General features: G+C 39.6%; 1 protein-coding gene and 1 long non-coding RNA gene across 3 annotated transcripts in view; one reads left to right on the forward strand and one right to left on the reverse strand.

Annotated features, from left to right (window-relative positions):
* Window positions 1–15,173, reverse strand: part of LOC127559236 (uncharacterized) — a 44,719-nt gene extending 29,546 nt beyond the window's left edge. Inside the window, exon 1 of the long non-coding RNA XR_007953091.1 lies at window positions 15,088–15,173. This is a non-coding gene — a long non-coding RNA (uncharacterized LOC127559236). The remainder of the gene's footprint in view (window positions 1–15,087) is intronic.
* IGSF3 (immunoglobulin superfamily member 3) overlaps window positions 1–18,144 on the forward strand; it is a 125,571-nt gene that overhangs the window by 57,835 nt on the left and 49,592 nt on the right. For both annotated transcript variants that reach the window (XM_051992923.1, XM_051992924.1), the window contains exons 3-4: window positions 10,474–10,851; window positions 15,112–15,522. In XM_051992923.1, coding sequence (XP_051848883.1) covers window positions 10,474–10,851; window positions 15,112–15,522 — 789 coding nt within the window. The remainder of the gene's footprint in view (window positions 1–10,473; window positions 10,852–15,111; window positions 15,523–18,144) is intronic.

The raw sequence follows: 18,144 nt of genomic DNA on the forward strand, positions 1-18,144 counted from the left end.
CAAGGCAGGTGGAGATTTAAGTGACTTGACCAGTGTATTCAGTGTACCACTTATGTATATGAATGTGTATATACACACGTATGTGTGTAAATACATCTTTGTTTGTGTTGGGGTGTGTGTATGTGTGTGAAATGACTTGGAACAATACACAAAAAATGGATTTGGAATCAGGGAACCTGAGTTCAAATTCTGGCTTTGCTACATATTACTTGTATGACTTGAGCAAGGTATTCCACTGCTTTTTTCTGTTTCTTTAACTATCCGTATATTGAAAAGGATCTACTACTTGGGACAGCTAGGTGGCTCAGTGAATAGAACTCCAGTACTGGAGTCAGGAAGATCTGAGTTCAAATCTTGCTCCAGATCCTTACCAGCTAGCTGTATGACTCTGGACAAGTCACTTAATCCTATTTGCCTCAGTTTCCTCATCTGTCAAACGAACTGGAGAAGAAAATGGCAAACCACTCCGGTATCTCTGCCCAAAAAAAAATCTAAATGGGGTCATGAAGAGTCAGACGTGACTGAACACCAACAAAACTAAATCCCCCTTCCCCCTTCCCAGATTCCACTTCTAAAGCTAATGATATCCTAACTCCCACGTCCAATGTTCTTTTCCATTTTACCAATACCTTTTTAAATAAACTTTTCATTATGTTCCCAAGCCCTTTATTGATTAAAAGTGCTGAGATTGGAAAGGAATTGGCTGCTTCCCAGGTAACAGCCATGCCCTCTTCTTTCTTTGCCTTCAGCTACTTTGTAGAAGAGCTCAATGAGTTAGGTTCCATGTCTTAACCTTTGTGGCTGATGAAGTCCACTTGGGAGCTTTTGTTTATATTGTTGATTGAGATTTTGAGCATAGTTAGATGCCATTCCCTTTAAAATATGTAGGAATTAAATGCCTTCCCAAAGTATACATTGATGTAATCTCTCAAATGTGATGATTCAATATTGGTGTCCAGTGTCTTCCATTACTTTGATGCCGAGGACTCTTAAAGGTGGGGTCAGAGCAGGAAAAAGAGGCTGTGTCTAGGGGAATCTACAGACTTGTGTCTGAATGCTGGCTGTGTGACCTAGCCCTTTGAGCCTCGGTTTTTTTCCTACAAAATGGGGGTAGTGCTATGCAGGTCAGTGGAAATATCTTTTATTTTTAACAGTACTATGAATTTTTAATCACATCATGAAGAAAAATGATTTTCATCAGGCCAGCTAAGGAGCTGAGTTCCTTGTTAATAAGCCTGCCTTTGGCCCATTTTATAGTCAATCTCAGATAACTAGAGACCTCCATTAACGAACCTTTTTCCTTAACCTCTCTGCCGATAATCAGTTTTATGGCTCCAGCTGCCTTTGGGAAATCTTTAACTGGATATCCTGTGGACATTTTAAACTCTTCATGTCTAAAACAGAATTCATTATCTTTCCCCCCTAAAATCTTCCTTTCTTCCTCATTTCTCTATTAATGTCAAGGATGCCACCATTCTTTCAGTCACCCAGCATCGAAACCTAGGTGTCATCCACGGTTCCTCACTCAGTGTCATCCACGGTTCCTCACTCACTCTTGGCAGTTGTTCATCAAGTCCTGGCAGATCCACCTTCATAATATCTCTCCTGCTTTCTTCCCCATCACCCTTTTTTCTTCTTTGACACAGCCACCACCTTAATGTAGGTCTTCCTCACTTCACATCTCAATATTGGGATTATTGCAATAGTCTTTGTTCTTATTGGTTTTCCTGCGTTAAATTTGTCCCCACTCCTGTCTATTTGGAACTCAGCTGTCAAATTGATCTTCCTAAAATGTCACTATAACCATATCACGTCCCTGTTTAGAAACTTCCTATAGCTCCCTATGACCCCTAGGATCAAATAGAAAATCCTTTTTTTGTTTTTTTTTGTTTTTAGCCCTGGCCCCTTCCTATTTTTCTAGTCTTCTTATACTTTCCTCCCCTGCATATAATCTCCGACTCAGTGACCCTGGACTTACTGTGTCTCACACAAGATACTCCATGTCCTGAATCTGGACATTTTCAGGGGCTGTTCCCCAAACTTGAAATGCTTTTCCATCCACCTTCAGGCTTCCTTGGCTTCCTTCAAATCCCAATTTGAATCCCACCTGCTTCAGTGAGATTTCCCAGTCCTCCTTAATGAAGGATTACCTCCCAATTACCTTGTCCGTTTCTTGTTTGCCCAGTTGTTATTTACAAGTTGTCTCGGCTATCAGACTGTGAGCTTCTTGAGGGCAGGGGCTGGTTTTTTATTTGTTTGTTTTTTGCTTTCTGTTTGTATTCCCAGCATTAGTCACAGTGTCTGGCACATAATAGAGGCTTTAATAAATGCTGGTTGACAGTGGCTTGTTGCAGTATCAGGAGATCAGGCCAAAAGCTAAGGAAAATGGATGAGTATTGATTGTTTTATTTTGTTTTTCAAAGCAACGTCCAGGGCTCAGTACAAATTCATTATTGTCTCGTTTGGGGGTCTGTTGCTGGGATTAAAGGGGAGTCTTGAAAAATTAGACAAGCTTATCAATTCTGAAAGTCTTTTATTCAATGTATTTGAGGGAAGGCCATGTGGGATTAACTGGAGATATCCAAGAAACATGGAGAAGAAGATAGGAATGATAAGAGAAGAATTCTAGGGGAACTTGCTTGATCCCAAAGCTAAGGTCATTTAAACCACCTCCAACAATACTGGAAAAAGCTCCCTGGATTTTACCATCCCCAGTAGATGTCTAATTGTTCTTCTGATCTCATTTCTTCCCTCTCCAATCCATTGTCCACAGAGCTTCCTCAGTAATTTTCCTAAAACATCATTGTTGTTGTTGTTCAGTCATTTTAGTTTTATGTCTTTGGGACCTCATTTGGGGTTTTCTTGGCAAAGATACTGGAACGGTTTGCCACTGGAATAGTCTCATCTAATTCTTCATGATTCCATATCCAAAGTAGAATGTACAGATTGGGCTTTTTTAAAAAATTATTTAAACATTTATTTATATATTAAAATTTTACTTAAAGTATTAGCAATAATATATAGAGCACTGGCCCTAAAGTCAGGAAGACTCATCTTCCTGAATTCAAATCAGACCTCAGACATTTCCTAGCTATGTGACTCTGGGCAAGTCACTTTACCTTGTTTGTCTTAGTTTCCTCATCTGTCAAATGAACTGAGGAAGGAAATGGCAAACCACTCCAGTATCTTTCCCAAGAAAACCCAAAAGAAGGTCAAGAAGAATCAGACAGGACTGATGGGGATTTAGGAAGATGAAATGCTAAGACAGAGGCTTTGGGGGACAGGGCAGGTTAAGAATGAAGCCAAAGCTGCTTTTAATAATCAGCCACTGTACTTTAAAAAAAAAAAAAAAAGCTCAGGGTTTGGGATCTGCATACTCTGCCTCAGTGGATGTTCCACAGCCAGCCTTTAGTCCTTAATTTGGGGCTCTCTTGCTTCAGATAGTGAGGAGTAATTAGGATCATCAAGTGAGGAGAAAGAGAGGATTCTAGAGTTGGAAAGAATTTCAGAGATCCCTTAGTCCAGCCTCTCCCCACCTATATTTTTCACAGATGAGAAAACCGAGACTTGAGAGACAAAGTGCTTTGCCCCCAGCATCACCCACATAGTGGGCAGTACACGATAAAGCCGGGGTTTGAACTCCTGGCCTCTTAACTCCAAATCCAATGCTCTTTCAACTACTACTCTCAAAAAGCAAGATGAAAAAATAAGATTGGAGTGTCCCAGAAGTGGAGGCTAGTGAGAATGCCAAAAGAGAGAAGGCAGTGAGCATTGGCAGAAACATCAGAGAAATTCAATGGGGTGTGAGAACTGAGGAGAAAGAGCATTGAAGCTAGCTAGGAAGAGACCCATGGGGACCTGGGGGGAGCTAAGCTACAATGGAATGGTGCAGTTGGATACCAGATTGCAAGGGATCAAAGACAGAATTCAAAGAGAGAATAAAGGTGTAGTAAGTATAGAAAGAATGTTCAAGGACTTGGTTCATGAATGGGAAAAATTAATCCCAGATTGTAGGTTATCTGGAGGGAACAGTGAGGTCAGAGGTTGGCTTTGTCAGAATCGAGGAGATCTGATGTCTAAAAGCCAGAAGCCTTAAAATGGGGACCTTACGCTTTTCAGCAGCATCAGAAGAATTAAGTGGAGGAGAGTGGTTTAAATGATAAATGTATAGCATGAAGTTTTGTTATTTTTAAGCTCACTGGGTTTTCTTTCCCCCCTCCCAAATAACAATAAGGAAGGTTACGAGCAATTAGAATCTGGCATATGGTATAGAAAGTACAATACATTATTTGGGTCTGCCAATACTCTGCAGAACTTGCTTTGGGGTATGAGCAGATTATTTGACCTGTCTGTTCCACCTTCCTAATCAGTCTATTTATCGCTGTTTGCCTTCCAGAGATGGGGCCCGTATTGTCCACCAATTATTGGGTGTTCTTGTCATGTGTAATGTTTCAAAAGTACCCTGTGGACTCTATGGGCAGTATCTCGGGGAGATAATGTATAGTGTGTATAAATAGTAGCTGGTATGCTTAAGCTCATTACTGCATCAGGTGCCACATTTGGGATCGGATGGGATTCGAAAGCTTGTCCCCTGCTGATCTTAAGTCTAGAGCAGCTGAAGTACAACCTTCTCAGGCTTATAGCCAAAAATGCTCTCTAACTCCAAATGTCTCGCCTACTCCCAGGAGTGGAAGGGACTTAGGAGAGTTCATCATCATCGTCGAGTATTTATTAAGTGCTTACAGTGTACCAGGAGCTTAGACTCCCCCTCAAAAGGGAAAAAAAAACCCAAACCTCAGTCTCTGCCCCCAAGGAGATAACATTGTATTTGGGGAAGTAACGTGCAAACAACTGTATACATGGAAGAGATATCTATACAGGGTATATATTTCAGAAGGGTAGGAAGGTCCAGGAAAAGTCTCTTGCAGAAAGTGGGATTTCTACGAGTCTTGAAGGAAGCTAGAGAAACCAAGAAGTGGTGATAAGGAGAGGAAGGGAGAGCATTCCAGTCATGGGGGACAGCTAATAAAAAGGATGAAAGGTAATGTCCTGTTCAGGGAAAACCAAGATGTCTTATATCACTGATGGTAGACTATATGGAGGGTGAGTGACTTGTAAGAAGACTGAAAAGATATGAAGGGGGCTAGGGTATAAAAAGCTCAAAGATAAACTGATTTTACCTTTGATTCTGGAGGTAATAGGGAGCCACTGGAGTTTATTGAATAGTGAGGGAAGATTGTGACCTGGGGAAAAAAAATCAGCCCTGGCAGATTTGTGGCCTGGGAGTATCCAAAGGTTCAGAGGGCAAAACTCACCCTCCAAAACATATTTCTTTCTCCCTCCCCTCAGCTCTTTGCAGTTTTTTATGTCCTCAAGATTTACACTTCACAGTCTTTCTTGATTGACATACTAGGGAATTATTGGTGGAATTATGAATATATATATATATATGTGTGTATGTATATATATATGATAGGTTATTAATAAAAAGAAAATCCTTGTGTACAGCAAAATATACATAGTAGCATCTTTTGTCAAAGCAAGACACAAAGTAGATGTTCGTTGACGGGTGAATGACTAAACTAATTGTAGTACATGAATATAATGGAGGATTCTCATTTTGCTGCTGATTATTATTAGAACAACAGAGAAGCATGGGAAGATTCAGACTTATGCAGAAAGGAGTAAGCAGAGCCAAGAAAACAAATATATACGATGAAAATGGAAATACCAAACCACAAAACAATTCAAAGTACATATTACAGAATTACACAGAACAAGCATAGTCCCAAAGAAGAGATGTGAGAATACACCTCCTTTTATTTCTTTTAAGATAAGAATTCAGAGGGCAGATAGATGGCTCAGTGGATAGACCATTAGCCCTGGAGTCAGAAGGACCTGAATTCAAATATGGACTTCAGACACTGAATACTTAACTAGTTATGTGACTCAGGATAAGGCATTAATTTTAATTGCCTTGTACAAATTAAACAAAAGCAGAAACAAAAGTAAAGAGGTCAGCAAGTATAGAAAATTGTATATATTTTCAGATTTTTCTCAATGCACTGATCAATTTTACTGATTTTTAAAATTATTATTTGTTATATGTGATGGCTGTTTTGGAGGAGTTTGGGCTACAAAGAGAAACATAGGCAATTTGAAAACAAAAGATATAACTTTAAAAAAAAGAAAAGAGAAAAGAAAGGAATACCTATGTAAATTATATTTGTATTGGCTTACCTTTTACTGGGCCAGGACTTATTTTGCTAACTATATTAATCAAACAAGCATTTATTAAGTTATTATTAGGTTCCAGGTAGTGGGGATAAAAATGCAAAAAAAAGATAAAATTATTTTTATCCTCAAGCATTTTATATTACATTGGAGATGCCATATATGTAAGGGAGGAGGCAAGAAACAAACAGCTACTTAATATATGCCAGAAATTATGCTAAGTGCAATTAAAATATTATGTGATTGAATTTTTGCTGGGAAGTACATGCCATTATTATCCCCATTATATAGATGGGGGAATTGTAAGTGATTTGCCCAGAATCATACAGCTAGTAAGTGTCTTGAGAGTAGATTTATACTCAGAATTTCCTGACTCTGTTTCCAGTGTTATGTCCACTATGTGTCATTAAGACTGGTGCTAGCCATTGGGCAGTTTTGGACAGATTTCAAATAAATTGTCTCAAAGGAAGCAGTGAAAGAATATTTAAGGCAGAGATAAAGAGGAAGTACATTTCAGCCATAGGGCAGAGCAAGTACAAAGATGCAGAGCAAGGAAATGGAGAAACCTGTGAGCAGTTTGGCTGAAGTCTATAGAGAGTAAAGGAAGTAATATCTGAGTGTAGAAATTTACTTTGGGGCCAGATTACAAGCCCAACAGGGAGGCTTATATTTGTCCCTAGAAGTAATAGGGAGATACTGAAGCTTGTTGAGTAGGAGAATGATGTAATCCATTCTGACTTAAAAGAAAATCACTCTGTGTGGATGATGGATTAGATTGGAGTTGAGGCTTGAGTCCGGGAGACCAATTAGGAAACTGTTACAATAGTTTAGGTGAATGGTTATGAGGGTCTGAATTCAGGAGGAAAAGTGTCAGTAAAGAAAAAGGGTCAGATGTCTGAGATATAATGGAGAAAGAAACAGCAAGATTTGGTGATTGATTGGATATGATGGGTGGAGAGGAGAGAGTTGAGTATAATAGTGAGGTTAGGAAGCCGGAAGAATGATTGTGCTTTGGTCATAAAAAGGAAGTAAATGGGTGGGCTAGTGGGGAGAGATAACGAGTTCTGTTTTGGACTGGAGAGTTTGAAATGTTTTGGAGAACATCCATTTTGAAGCCCACATTTAGGCGGTTTGAAGCTCACTTATTTTCATCTGCAGAATGTGTCTGTATGTAATCCTTGAACTGCTCACCTCATAGGATTATGGTTCTAGCTTGGATATGGGACAATTTTTATAAAGACTTGCAAAATGCTATTTTGGTCATTTAAAGAATGAAAAGGATAGGTTGGAAAAAATCATCTGATGATGGCAGCTAAATCAAAAATTAGAAAACACATACTTTTAAAGGAAGACTGATGGCCGGAAAGAGGCAGCAGGGAAAGAGTTCTGCATTCACACTGAATGATTCGGCCACCTAGCACCTATGTGACAGTGGACTAGTGACTCACAACTTCTGTGGCCTTTGAGGAGAAGATTGGATGGACTAGGTGGCTTCTTGGGCCCCTTCTAGCTATCTCTAAATCGCTGAACCTGTGTTTTCCTTTGAGCCTAAATCCTGGAAGGGGATGTACTATACAGAAGGGGAGATGACTGGACTGGTCTCGTGGATTCTGGTTTAAACGTGATTTAGATGGCAGGCTGACAGTAGCTGTTAAGGGTTTGTTCAGTTGGGTGTATCAATTTTTCCCTGGTTGTCAGTTCATTGGAGTTTGTGGCGGGTGGCTGTATTCCAGCCCTCAAGATTTATGTTTGAATGCAGTGGCTTATGGTGGGCAGCCATTCATAGGAACTCTGGCCCAGTGCCTTTTGTGGGCCAGCAGAAGGAGAAATAAACAATGCCTCCTTGGGTGGCATTGGAAAAGGGAGGGAAGGATAGATTTGGCAATACAGAGAAAAGCCCCATTAAGATCTTTGCAGATTGTAGGAGGGTCAGGTTAATGTTTAGCCTGTTTAAGAAGTTTCTAAGAAGAAACTTGTTCTTCTCTTGATTTCTGGACCCTTAACTCTTCTCTATTGCTCCAGGTCATCAGTCCCTCTTCTGGTTTTACTTGCTTCTCTACCTAGCCTCGACCCCTTGGTTGTCCATTTTAACAGCATTCACCTACACATGCTAGAATTCCTCCTAACCGTACTGCTCACCATAGCCAAGACACATATCCTTGTCTTTTAATGACTTGCTTTCTCTACTAGTCTTCCTAGGATAACTAGATCCCAGGATCTGTTCATCCACAAACATTTATTCTATTATGTAGCTGGCTCTGTACTAGAGCCTGGGGATAAAAATTCCCTAAATATTCCCTTCTCTACTAAGTATTCTGGGCTTGGGAAAGGGATTCCACATGGTTGCTGATTAGGAAAAATGGGATGTGTACAAATAAACACAAAAATATGGGAGGAGGAAGGAAAAGAAGGAGGGGAAATAGATCCATTTCACCAGAGATTTGTCAGTACCTAAAATGTTTCATCCATCTCCCCTCTGCACGTCCTGTCTTCCCTTCTTTCCTTCCAGACACTGAAATTCCATGTTCGGCAAGAAATCCTTCTGAATGACTCTCCCTCCCCTCCCCTCCCCCCCACTGCTAGTGATTTTACTAAGATTGTCTACCTTTTTTTAGTACTATATATCTTATATGTACAATTTCATCTGAATATTGTTTCCTCTGTTACAGCATGAGTGTCTTGTGGACAGAATTGTGTTTTTTGCCTTTCTTTATGTTTCTAGTACCTACCACTGCATTTGGCATGAAGTAAATGGTAAATGTTTGCTGATTGATTGAACTGAGGGAATCAAGAAAGTCTTTTTGGAGAAGGCAGGCCCTGGAACTAAACCTTGAAGGGAACAAATGGTTCTAAAAGACAGCGAGTTCATAGAATTGTAGGTTTAGACTCAGAAAGGATCCCAGAATTCATCTTGTCCAGCCTCCTAATTTTACACATGAGGAAATGAGGTCCCTCAGATGGTATTGGATTTGGCCTGAGAGGCAGGCTCCTGGAGTCTGGTCCCTTTCCCCGATACTGTACATACTGTGGTTATCCTTCCTGAGGATAGGGACTGGTTGGTCCTACGATTTCATTGGTGTGGAAGGAAACTCTCCACCACCTTCTCTGACACCTTGGACAGTTGTGGTCTACAAAGCTCCATAAAGCATTGTGAGGTTAAATGGCTGGTCTACAGCAAATACAAACAATATGGTTAGAACCAATGCCTTCTGAGACAGCTTCTCTCTAGCATGATGCTTCTCCTGTTCTTCATATTGCTTCCATAGGAATCAATCTGATATGTTGCCCTCCTCCAAACCCAGTCTTGGATCTCTCTGTGCCTTCTTAAAAAATGTCCAGATCTGTTAGCCTGATATTCAGGGCTTGATTGATTCAGTTACCTTGTTTCCCACAGTTTTGTTATATATTCAAGCACTCTAGTAGATATTATAATTATTTATGTTCTAGTCATTATCTCTCTTGCCGTCCAGATCGGGGATGCTCTCTCCCTCCTAACCTATCTTCCAGCTTTGCTGGCCTCCATTAAGACTCAGTTCAAATCCCACCTTGTGCCAGAAGCCTTTTGAAGACACTCCCCAGTGCTAATACTTTCCTTTTGAGATTACCTCCAATTTGCACTGTACTGTATCTATCTTGTATGTACATAATTATTTGCAGGTAGTCTTCCAACTGGAATGTGAGCTCTGTGGAGACAGGGACTATGTTTTTGCTCTTCTGCGTTTACACAGCACTAGTCATAATGCCTGGTACATAATAAACTCTTAATAAATACTTGTTGACTGACTTGACTAAAGAAAAGCAATAACCATCCTTTTACTCATTTTATTGTAGCCTTCACTTTCAAATGGGGAAGCCAATAAATATTTTCTTCTTTTTATATAGATTTGTGTCATCAGTTTAATGTCTTTTCATTTTGTAGGTATGATTGTTCTTTGGTACTTATCTACATTTTCCCACACCTATGTTAATTCTGCTTACGAACAATTAAAGTCATTATTCCTAAGGGTTAGACAAAAAGGCAACAAAGACATGGTCTCTTAATGTGAAATTACTATATATGTAAAATAGAGATGCTACCTTACCCAAATGAGTTTTAATTAATATTTATAAATCATAGTAGCTGGTAAGACATTTATATTGCAATTATTACTACTGTCATATGAGCAATAAACTCTTTGAACAATGTGGCCCATTTTGTATTTTGGAATGATTTTTCTCTCACTTTTTCTTTATGTCTAGGTGTGGTGTCAGCACAGAGACAAGTTGCTGTCCAAGAGGGCCCACTTTATCGCACGGAGGGCTCTCATATCACCATTTGGTGTAATGTCAGTGGCTTTCAGGGACCCTCTGAACAGAATTTCCAGTGGTCCATTTACCTGCCATCTGCACCGGAACGGGAGGTTCAAATTGTCAGCACCACTGATTCTTCCTTCCCTTACGCTATCTATACCCAGAGAGTACGGAGTGGGAAGATCTACGTGGAGAGAATCCAAGGCAATTCAGCCTTACTGCATATCACAGAATTGCAGGCTCGGGATGCTGGGGAATATGAGTGCCACACACCCAGCACAGATAAAAAGTACTTTGGAAGCTATAGTGCCAAGATGAACCTCGTAGGTAAGGGAGCTGATGTTTTTAAAAAGAGGACAGTGCTAGAAATTGGGGGGGGGGTTGTCTTCCAGTGCCCTTGCTTTCTATATTATAGAGCTTAATTTTGTGTTGTGGATTCCCTTTATTAAAAATCACCTTTGCCAAAAACTACAATCTTTCCTTCATCCCCCAGTTTTGCTTTCCTTACTATTTGCCTGTGTAATAAACTGTACATCATAGATATGAACAAGAGATTCAGAGTAAGAAGGAACATTACATTTAGTCCAATCTCCTTATTTTCATATATATATATATGTATATGTATATGTATATAATATAAATATACACACATGTATGTATGTACATGTGTATATATTACACACATGCACACGAAAACACATACAAATATGTGTGTCTGTATATATGTACATGTTTATTATGTTATATTAATTGAGGCTCAGAGGGGGTGTAGTCATTTGCTTCAATTCACAGAAGTAGGAAGCAGCAGAGCTACTTTAGCAAAGCTAAAATTTGGACTTAGCTCTGTTGACTTCAAATACAGTGTTCTTTCTACTAGATCAATTCCTCAAAATGGAGTATTTGAGTTTGATTTACGCATAATAGTGACCCAGTATTTGGAGCCACTGGCCTGAGTTGGATTTACAACTCAGGAGCAATAGGTTTCAGACACTTCTTAGCTGTGTGACTTTAGGCAGGTCACTTAACCCTGTTTTTCTCAATTTCCTCATCTGTCAAATGAACTAGAAAAGGAAATGGCGAACCATGACAGTATATTTGCCAAAAAAAAAATCCCAAACAGGGTCGGGAATATTTGGAAATGATTGAATAACAACAACAAAAGAAACTTGAAGTTGAAATTTAGAAGTAGTCCTTTCAGATATCAGATGCTTTGGAAGAGAATAAAATATAGTCTGACAGAGCCCTTTGTCTGTCACAGGTCTGTTGTTGGGATGGGGGAAGGAATACAAGAATTAGTTAAGAAAACCCTTTCATGACCTCAAGGAGATTACAGGCTGGTAAGGGGATAGATCACAACACAGATAGCTGTAATATACAGCCAGCCCATTCTTAAGTCTGCCTGGTGCCTCATGAAATATAAAAGAGAAAGACCAGAGGAATCAGGGAAGGCTTGCCGGAGGAGGTGCGGGCTTTAAAGGATGAGTAGGAATGAATGCAAATAAGTGAAAAAGGAGTTGAGGACATTCCAGGCATAAGGATCAGCAGGAGCAAAGTGGAGCAGGATTTTATTCTAATGTGATGAAGAAAAATTATGAGAAGTGGAAATAGGGAATTAATGTTGGGTGAGCTAAAAGGGGAAGGGGAAGAGCTGGGCTAAGAGGAAATTTATAAAATTCCTTGGGGAAGGTTGGGAAGGCTTTCAGCAACTGTAGAGCTTCAAATAGGATTCAGAAATGAATGGGAAGCTGTTATAGTGGAGAAAAGATGAAGTCTATGTGGTTGCAGCTCTTTATTTAAACACCGAGAGCCTTTTCCAAGTCTTGTAGTTCCACGCATAAGAAATGGCGAACCAGCTGCTTCCTTGGCCGAGATGCTTGATAAAGGATGGTAGGAGTGGGAGGAAGAAGGGGTGGAAATCTGGAAATTCGATGGATGGCACTGGTCACAGTGCTTGTGTGCTGCCAATGCAAATGGATTAAAAATAACTAGGTTGTTGAGTGTTCTTCTGTCATCGAGCCAATAATGTGCAAATCTTCCTTTCAAATTCTTATTAATTTAATTAGGCAGAATTGTTAACAGCTCTTAGTTGACACAACTCACTATCTTTTGTTTACTTTTATTCCTCTAGAGGTCCTATACCCCAGCAGGTGGCCTTTTCAACTAAAATAATAATTATTGCTTCCCCTTCCTAAAGAGTATATTACAAATACATCAAGATGATCTGAAGATCTGGAGCTGTGTAGGGAGGAATTCTGGGGACCGGATATAGAGTCATCACCACTAGTGAGCCATGTTGTTTTTATATCACAGTTGCCTTCATTGGTAGGTAAATCATACATTGGTGTATGATTTACCCAACTTGGTATATGAAAATCCTCACTTATGTAGCAGCTAAGTTAGAGAATGAGTACTCACATTACAATAGGATACTTCCCTTTGCTAAAAAGATAAAAAAATTTTTTTAAATAAAGCCTTTAAGTAATTCCCTTAAGAGAAAAAAAAAAAAAGATGTGCATTTGAATATGTTTTGGGGGAGGGATCAGTTAATCAGTGAGTAGTTATTCAATTGGCAAAGATTCTGGAGTGATTTGCCTTTTCTTTCTCCAGCTTATTTAATAGCTGAGGAAACTGAGGCAAACAGGGTTAATACAGGAATACACATAGTAAGTGTCTGAGGTCAAATTTGACTCATCTTGAGCCTTCCCCAGTCCCCTATCCCCAATATACGTATAAATATAGCCAAAATAAATAAAAGGGATATTTTCTGGGTCAGGAAAGGCTTCATTTGAAATGTTGCTTACATTGAACTTTGAAGAAAATAAGTGATTTGCATATGTGGAAGTGAGAAAAGAATACATTCCAGGCATGGGGCACAGCCAGTTCAAAGGCATGGAGACTGGAGACTGAATGTCATGTGGGAAGAACAGCTAGAAGAACAGTCTGACTGGACCATGGAGTAGGAAGAGAGTGATATCTAATAAATTGTAAAGGCACTTTGGAAGGGCTTAAAAATGAAACCGAGACGTTTATTCTTAGTACTCAAAGTAATAGGGATCCAGGGAAGTTTATTGAAAAGGGCAGTGACACAATCAAACCTGCATCATCATTTTAATATCTGTGTGTGAAGCTGGATTAGAGAACAGAGAGTCTAGGAGCAGGAAGTCTGTAAGGAGGCTGTTAGAGTAATCTAGACCACAGAGTCTTAAACTGATGTGTTATGGCCCTAGGAGAAGAAAAGGGGAACAAAGCAAGAGATAGAAGAAGATAAGATTATAAGATTTGGCAAGTAATTGAATATATGAAGTGAGGGAAGCAGGGATGGGAGGGGGGGGTCAAGGATAATACCAAGGTTGTGACCATGGATAGCTTGGAAGAATGGTGGTGTCCTTGGCCAAAGTAGAGAAGCTTTCAGGGTATTGGAGGAGGGAGGAGATTTGAGGGTAAAATTATGATTGAGTTTAAGATGCCCATCGACATCGAGTTTTAAATCTCCAAAACAAGAGTGTGAATATAGCACTAAGGAAAGAGTCTGTGGCTTACTAAACCAATTTGAGTCTTTTGTTGAGTTGAGCATTAGACCCATTAGGAATAATGAGGTCACCAAGTGGGAGATAGAGACAGATGGAGAAAAAGGTGCAGGGTAGAATCTTAGGGTACACCTGCAGTTAGAGTCTGATAATGATAATGACTCAGGAAAGAGGTACCAAGGAGGAGAGATCAGACTGGTAGGAAAAGAGCCAGAAGAGAGAGCAGTATCATGAAAATCCAGAATGGCAAAAAATACCTGGGAAGAGAGGGTAGTCAGTGGTGTCGAATGCATGAGTTATAAAGCTTCAGTTTTTGCTGTTTGAAGAAATGAAAACATCTTCAGTATAACATAAATCAAGAGGAGAACCCAGTCTGACTTTTAAAAATGTGTACTTACGCAACTTTTCAGGGAACCAATTTATTATGTAAAGTGACATATACTCATATTTTACCAAGAGTGTTGTAAATTCCCAGAACAGCAGACCCACCCATATGCATATTCATGGTAGGTATAAAAACCCATTTCCATGCCAAATAGTGTCTGTATCATTCCTTCCCCAACCCTCCCTTCCATTAACTCAGATAATTGAAATTTGACCATTTGTCTGGAATGCTGCAAAAGGAGAAGCAACTCCTCTCTTATTGAAGGGGAAGATAACAAGAATATATTAACATCCTACTGTGTGCTTAGCACTTAAAATATCATTTCTTTAGATTAGACTGTAAATTATCTCCTCACTCCAAAATTCTTTGATTTTATCATTTTTTTTTTTTTTGGTCTTTATATACTTAGTGCACATGGTAGGTATTTAATAAATATTGCTTGGTAGATATCATAGATTGAGGGCCCAAAAGTCAAAGTTTATCAAATCTATTGAACACCCTCATTTCATAGCTGAGGAAAAAGACCTAGAAAAATAAACTGACCAGCCGCCAAGACCTTTCAGGCAATCAACAGCAAAACTGGGTTTTTGAATTCAGGTCTTCTGATTCCAGCCTACTATTGTTTCCATGGCATTGGAGTAGTGTTCTTACCGTGTTTACTTTTCCATCCCATAGTGATCCCAGATTCCCTTCAGGCAACAGCGACACCCCAGACACTTCAGAAGGTGGAACAGGACTCTCTGGAACTAAGCTGTGATGTCTCCACGGAGACGTCCCAACACAGCCACCTCTCGGTTACCTGGTACAGACAGAGGGCTGGTGAGAAACCCGTGGAGGTGATCTCCCTGAGCAAGGATTTTGTGCTTCAGTCTAGCAGTGAGTACTCACAGAGGCAGACCTTGGGAGAGGTCCGCCTGGACAAGCTGGGAGAGACCACCTTCCGGCTCACCATTTACCACCTGCAGACATCCGACCAGGGGGAGTTCTACTGCGAGGCTGCTGAGTGGATCCAGGACCCTGACAAGTCATGGTACCCCATGACCCTCAAGCGGTCAGAAGGAACTGTGGTCAATGTCCAGCCGACTGGTTAGTGCTTTTTAGCTGGTCTTTTTTTGTCTTTGGTTAGTGCTTTATTTCCCCTGGCTGTACGAATCATCGAGGGGTGAATTTGGAAGCCATTAAAAATTAAAGAGATTTTTGTGTATATGTGGAAACCATGGCTGGATATCTTTGCCACCAGGGCAGGTATCCTAACCCACCCTGGGCAAGGGCCAAAGTGGGCCCACAGTTGGACACTACTTCTATTAAGTGGGTGAGGATAGAAACAGAAACCCTTGGACACTGACTCAAGGCTGCTTTTTGTAGTGTAAGCCATGGAGTGGGGACAGGAGAGGAGAACTGGGGTTATATATTAACTAATTATTCTTACTAACTAGATTCTAACTAAGCTGCTGTAGGACTGCAAATGCTGTCAGCATCCTAAATGCAGTGCCTTGGAGCAATGCTCCAGCTGCCCTGTCCTAGTTATGTCTTTAATGGCCCATTAAACATTGGATTTACCTAGGGTTCGGTGAGATTGGGGAATGTTTTAATGTAAGTACTTTAAGAAGGCCTGCCATTTTATTTGTGTAGCATTAGCAACCTGTACAAATTGTTGTGTAAATTCCAGATTTCTGATATCTAATCCCAGGTTAGATATATTAGTTATATTTATGTAACTAATCTCAGGAGAGTGGAGGATGTTGTTAAATTAGCCTATGGGAGTCCCAATTAAATCAAGTGCTCTACTGTAATGGTCATTTATGATAGTAAATAAGCTCCTTGAGGGCAGGAATTGTCTCACTTTTTGGTTATAACCCTATTTCAGTGACTGGCACATAGTAGGTGCTAAAGTAATGCTTGTTTATTAATTGATTAATTAAGGTAGGTAACTGGGAAAATATTTTCCCCCCAAAATGGTTTGTTCTAAGCGGTCGGCAGAAAAATATACAACAATGCAGGGTTTGGTGAAGGATCATGTTGAGACAGTATCTCTTTTGACTACGTGAGAGAGAAATGGTTAAAGACTAGAGTATACCTTATGTTTTTGATCTATTGATGTTTGAAAGAAATAGCTAAGATTCCAGGCCCCTGCTGCCCAATGAGAGATGAGAACATGTTTGACATAAGTCTAGACAAGAGAACCTACGTCCTGTGTGTTAAATGTTTGCTTTTGCCACCATGAGATGCTAGTATATGCTTTTCTAGGGGAAGGCTGTAGCCACATGGCTCTCTGTTGCTAGCATTTAGGTTGTTCTGAATCTCTTTGTGAATTCACCAAGTAGTCTAATCTAAAAGTATGCTTTGAGCGTCCTTGGAAGAATGAGTGTAGTTCATTTCAAGATGTTCAATGGGAAAGTTCCATTTGCATTCTTGTACTTGATTAAAAAATCAGAAACTTCGGTTTCTCTTACTACTGTTTGTGTTTTACCAACAGTTTTTTTCTGGCTCAGAGATTTTTTTTTTAATTTGATATTTTATTTTCCCCCAGTTACATATAAAAACAATTTTTAGCATTCATTTTTAAAATTCTGCATTCCATATAAGCTCAGAGAGTCTTAACCTTTCTTGTGTCCATGGAGTCACTATGGAGTCTGGATGAAGCCTGTGGACCCTTTCTCTAATTAAGTGTTTAAATGTGTAAAGTAAAATACACAAAATTATAAAGGAAGCTAAAGATGCTGTTTTTTCCCATCCAAATTCAGGGACATCCCCCTCCCCCATTTGCCAGGTTAAGACCCTCTGTTCTAGCTGTTCTGTACCTTCAAAAGGGGTCAGTGTTCCATGCTTAGGTCACGTTCATTAATTTCCATAATATTATGGAAATCTAATGGGGGTATGGGAGCTTGAGACCATGTCATTAAATAGGTGCTTCCTAACCAGCTTTTGAGAACTAGTGTATTTAGAAGCTTCTGCATTTTTTAGACATCCTGAAATGAATTCATTTGACAAGAAATGATTAATCAGTCAGGGAGCATTTAACAAACTATTGCGTTTCAGGAGTTGTACAAGGTTTATATTTTATCTAGAGAGACACACGTGCATGTACACATACATGTATTTGAATACATAAATCCATATATACACATGTATATGTATATACGTGGCTCTCTATAGGTATATGTCTCTCTATAAGTATATTTACATTCATATTAGAAACAAGAAATTGCAATTTGCAGTAATAGGGATCTTTTAGGTCCTCTATCATAATTATTAAACAGGTATTTATTAAGCACCTTGTTGATTACCGACACTAATGGGTAGATGTCAGGATTACAGATACAGAGATGGCAGTTGGGAGCTGGGAGTGGTGGAGGTGTTCAGGAAAAGCTTTGTATAGAAGGCAGCACTTGAGCTGAGTTTTGAAGAAAATGAAGACAATCTAAGAGGTTAAGGTGAGGAGGGAATATATTTCAGTTATGAGAGACAGGTGGTTCTCCATGCAAAGGCACTGGAAAATAGTCTTACGTGTAAGAAAAAAGAAAAAGACCATTTGTCTGGGCCACAGATTGGGAGAAAGGGGATAATGTATAATAAGGTTAGAAAGGTGGTTTGGGGCCAGCTTGAAAAGGTCCTTAAATGCCATAAAGAGAAGTTTATATTTTATTTTGCAGGCAATAGGAAGTTCATTGATTAGGAGATTATCAGAGGTTTGCTTTTAAGAAAATC

The sequence above is a fragment of the Antechinus flavipes genome, chromosome 4, assembly GCF_016432865.1.
Source record: "Antechinus flavipes isolate AdamAnt ecotype Samford, QLD, Australia chromosome 4, AdamAnt_v2, whole genome shotgun sequence".
Lineage (NCBI taxonomy): Eukaryota > Metazoa > Chordata > Mammalia > Dasyuromorphia > Dasyuridae > Antechinus > Antechinus flavipes.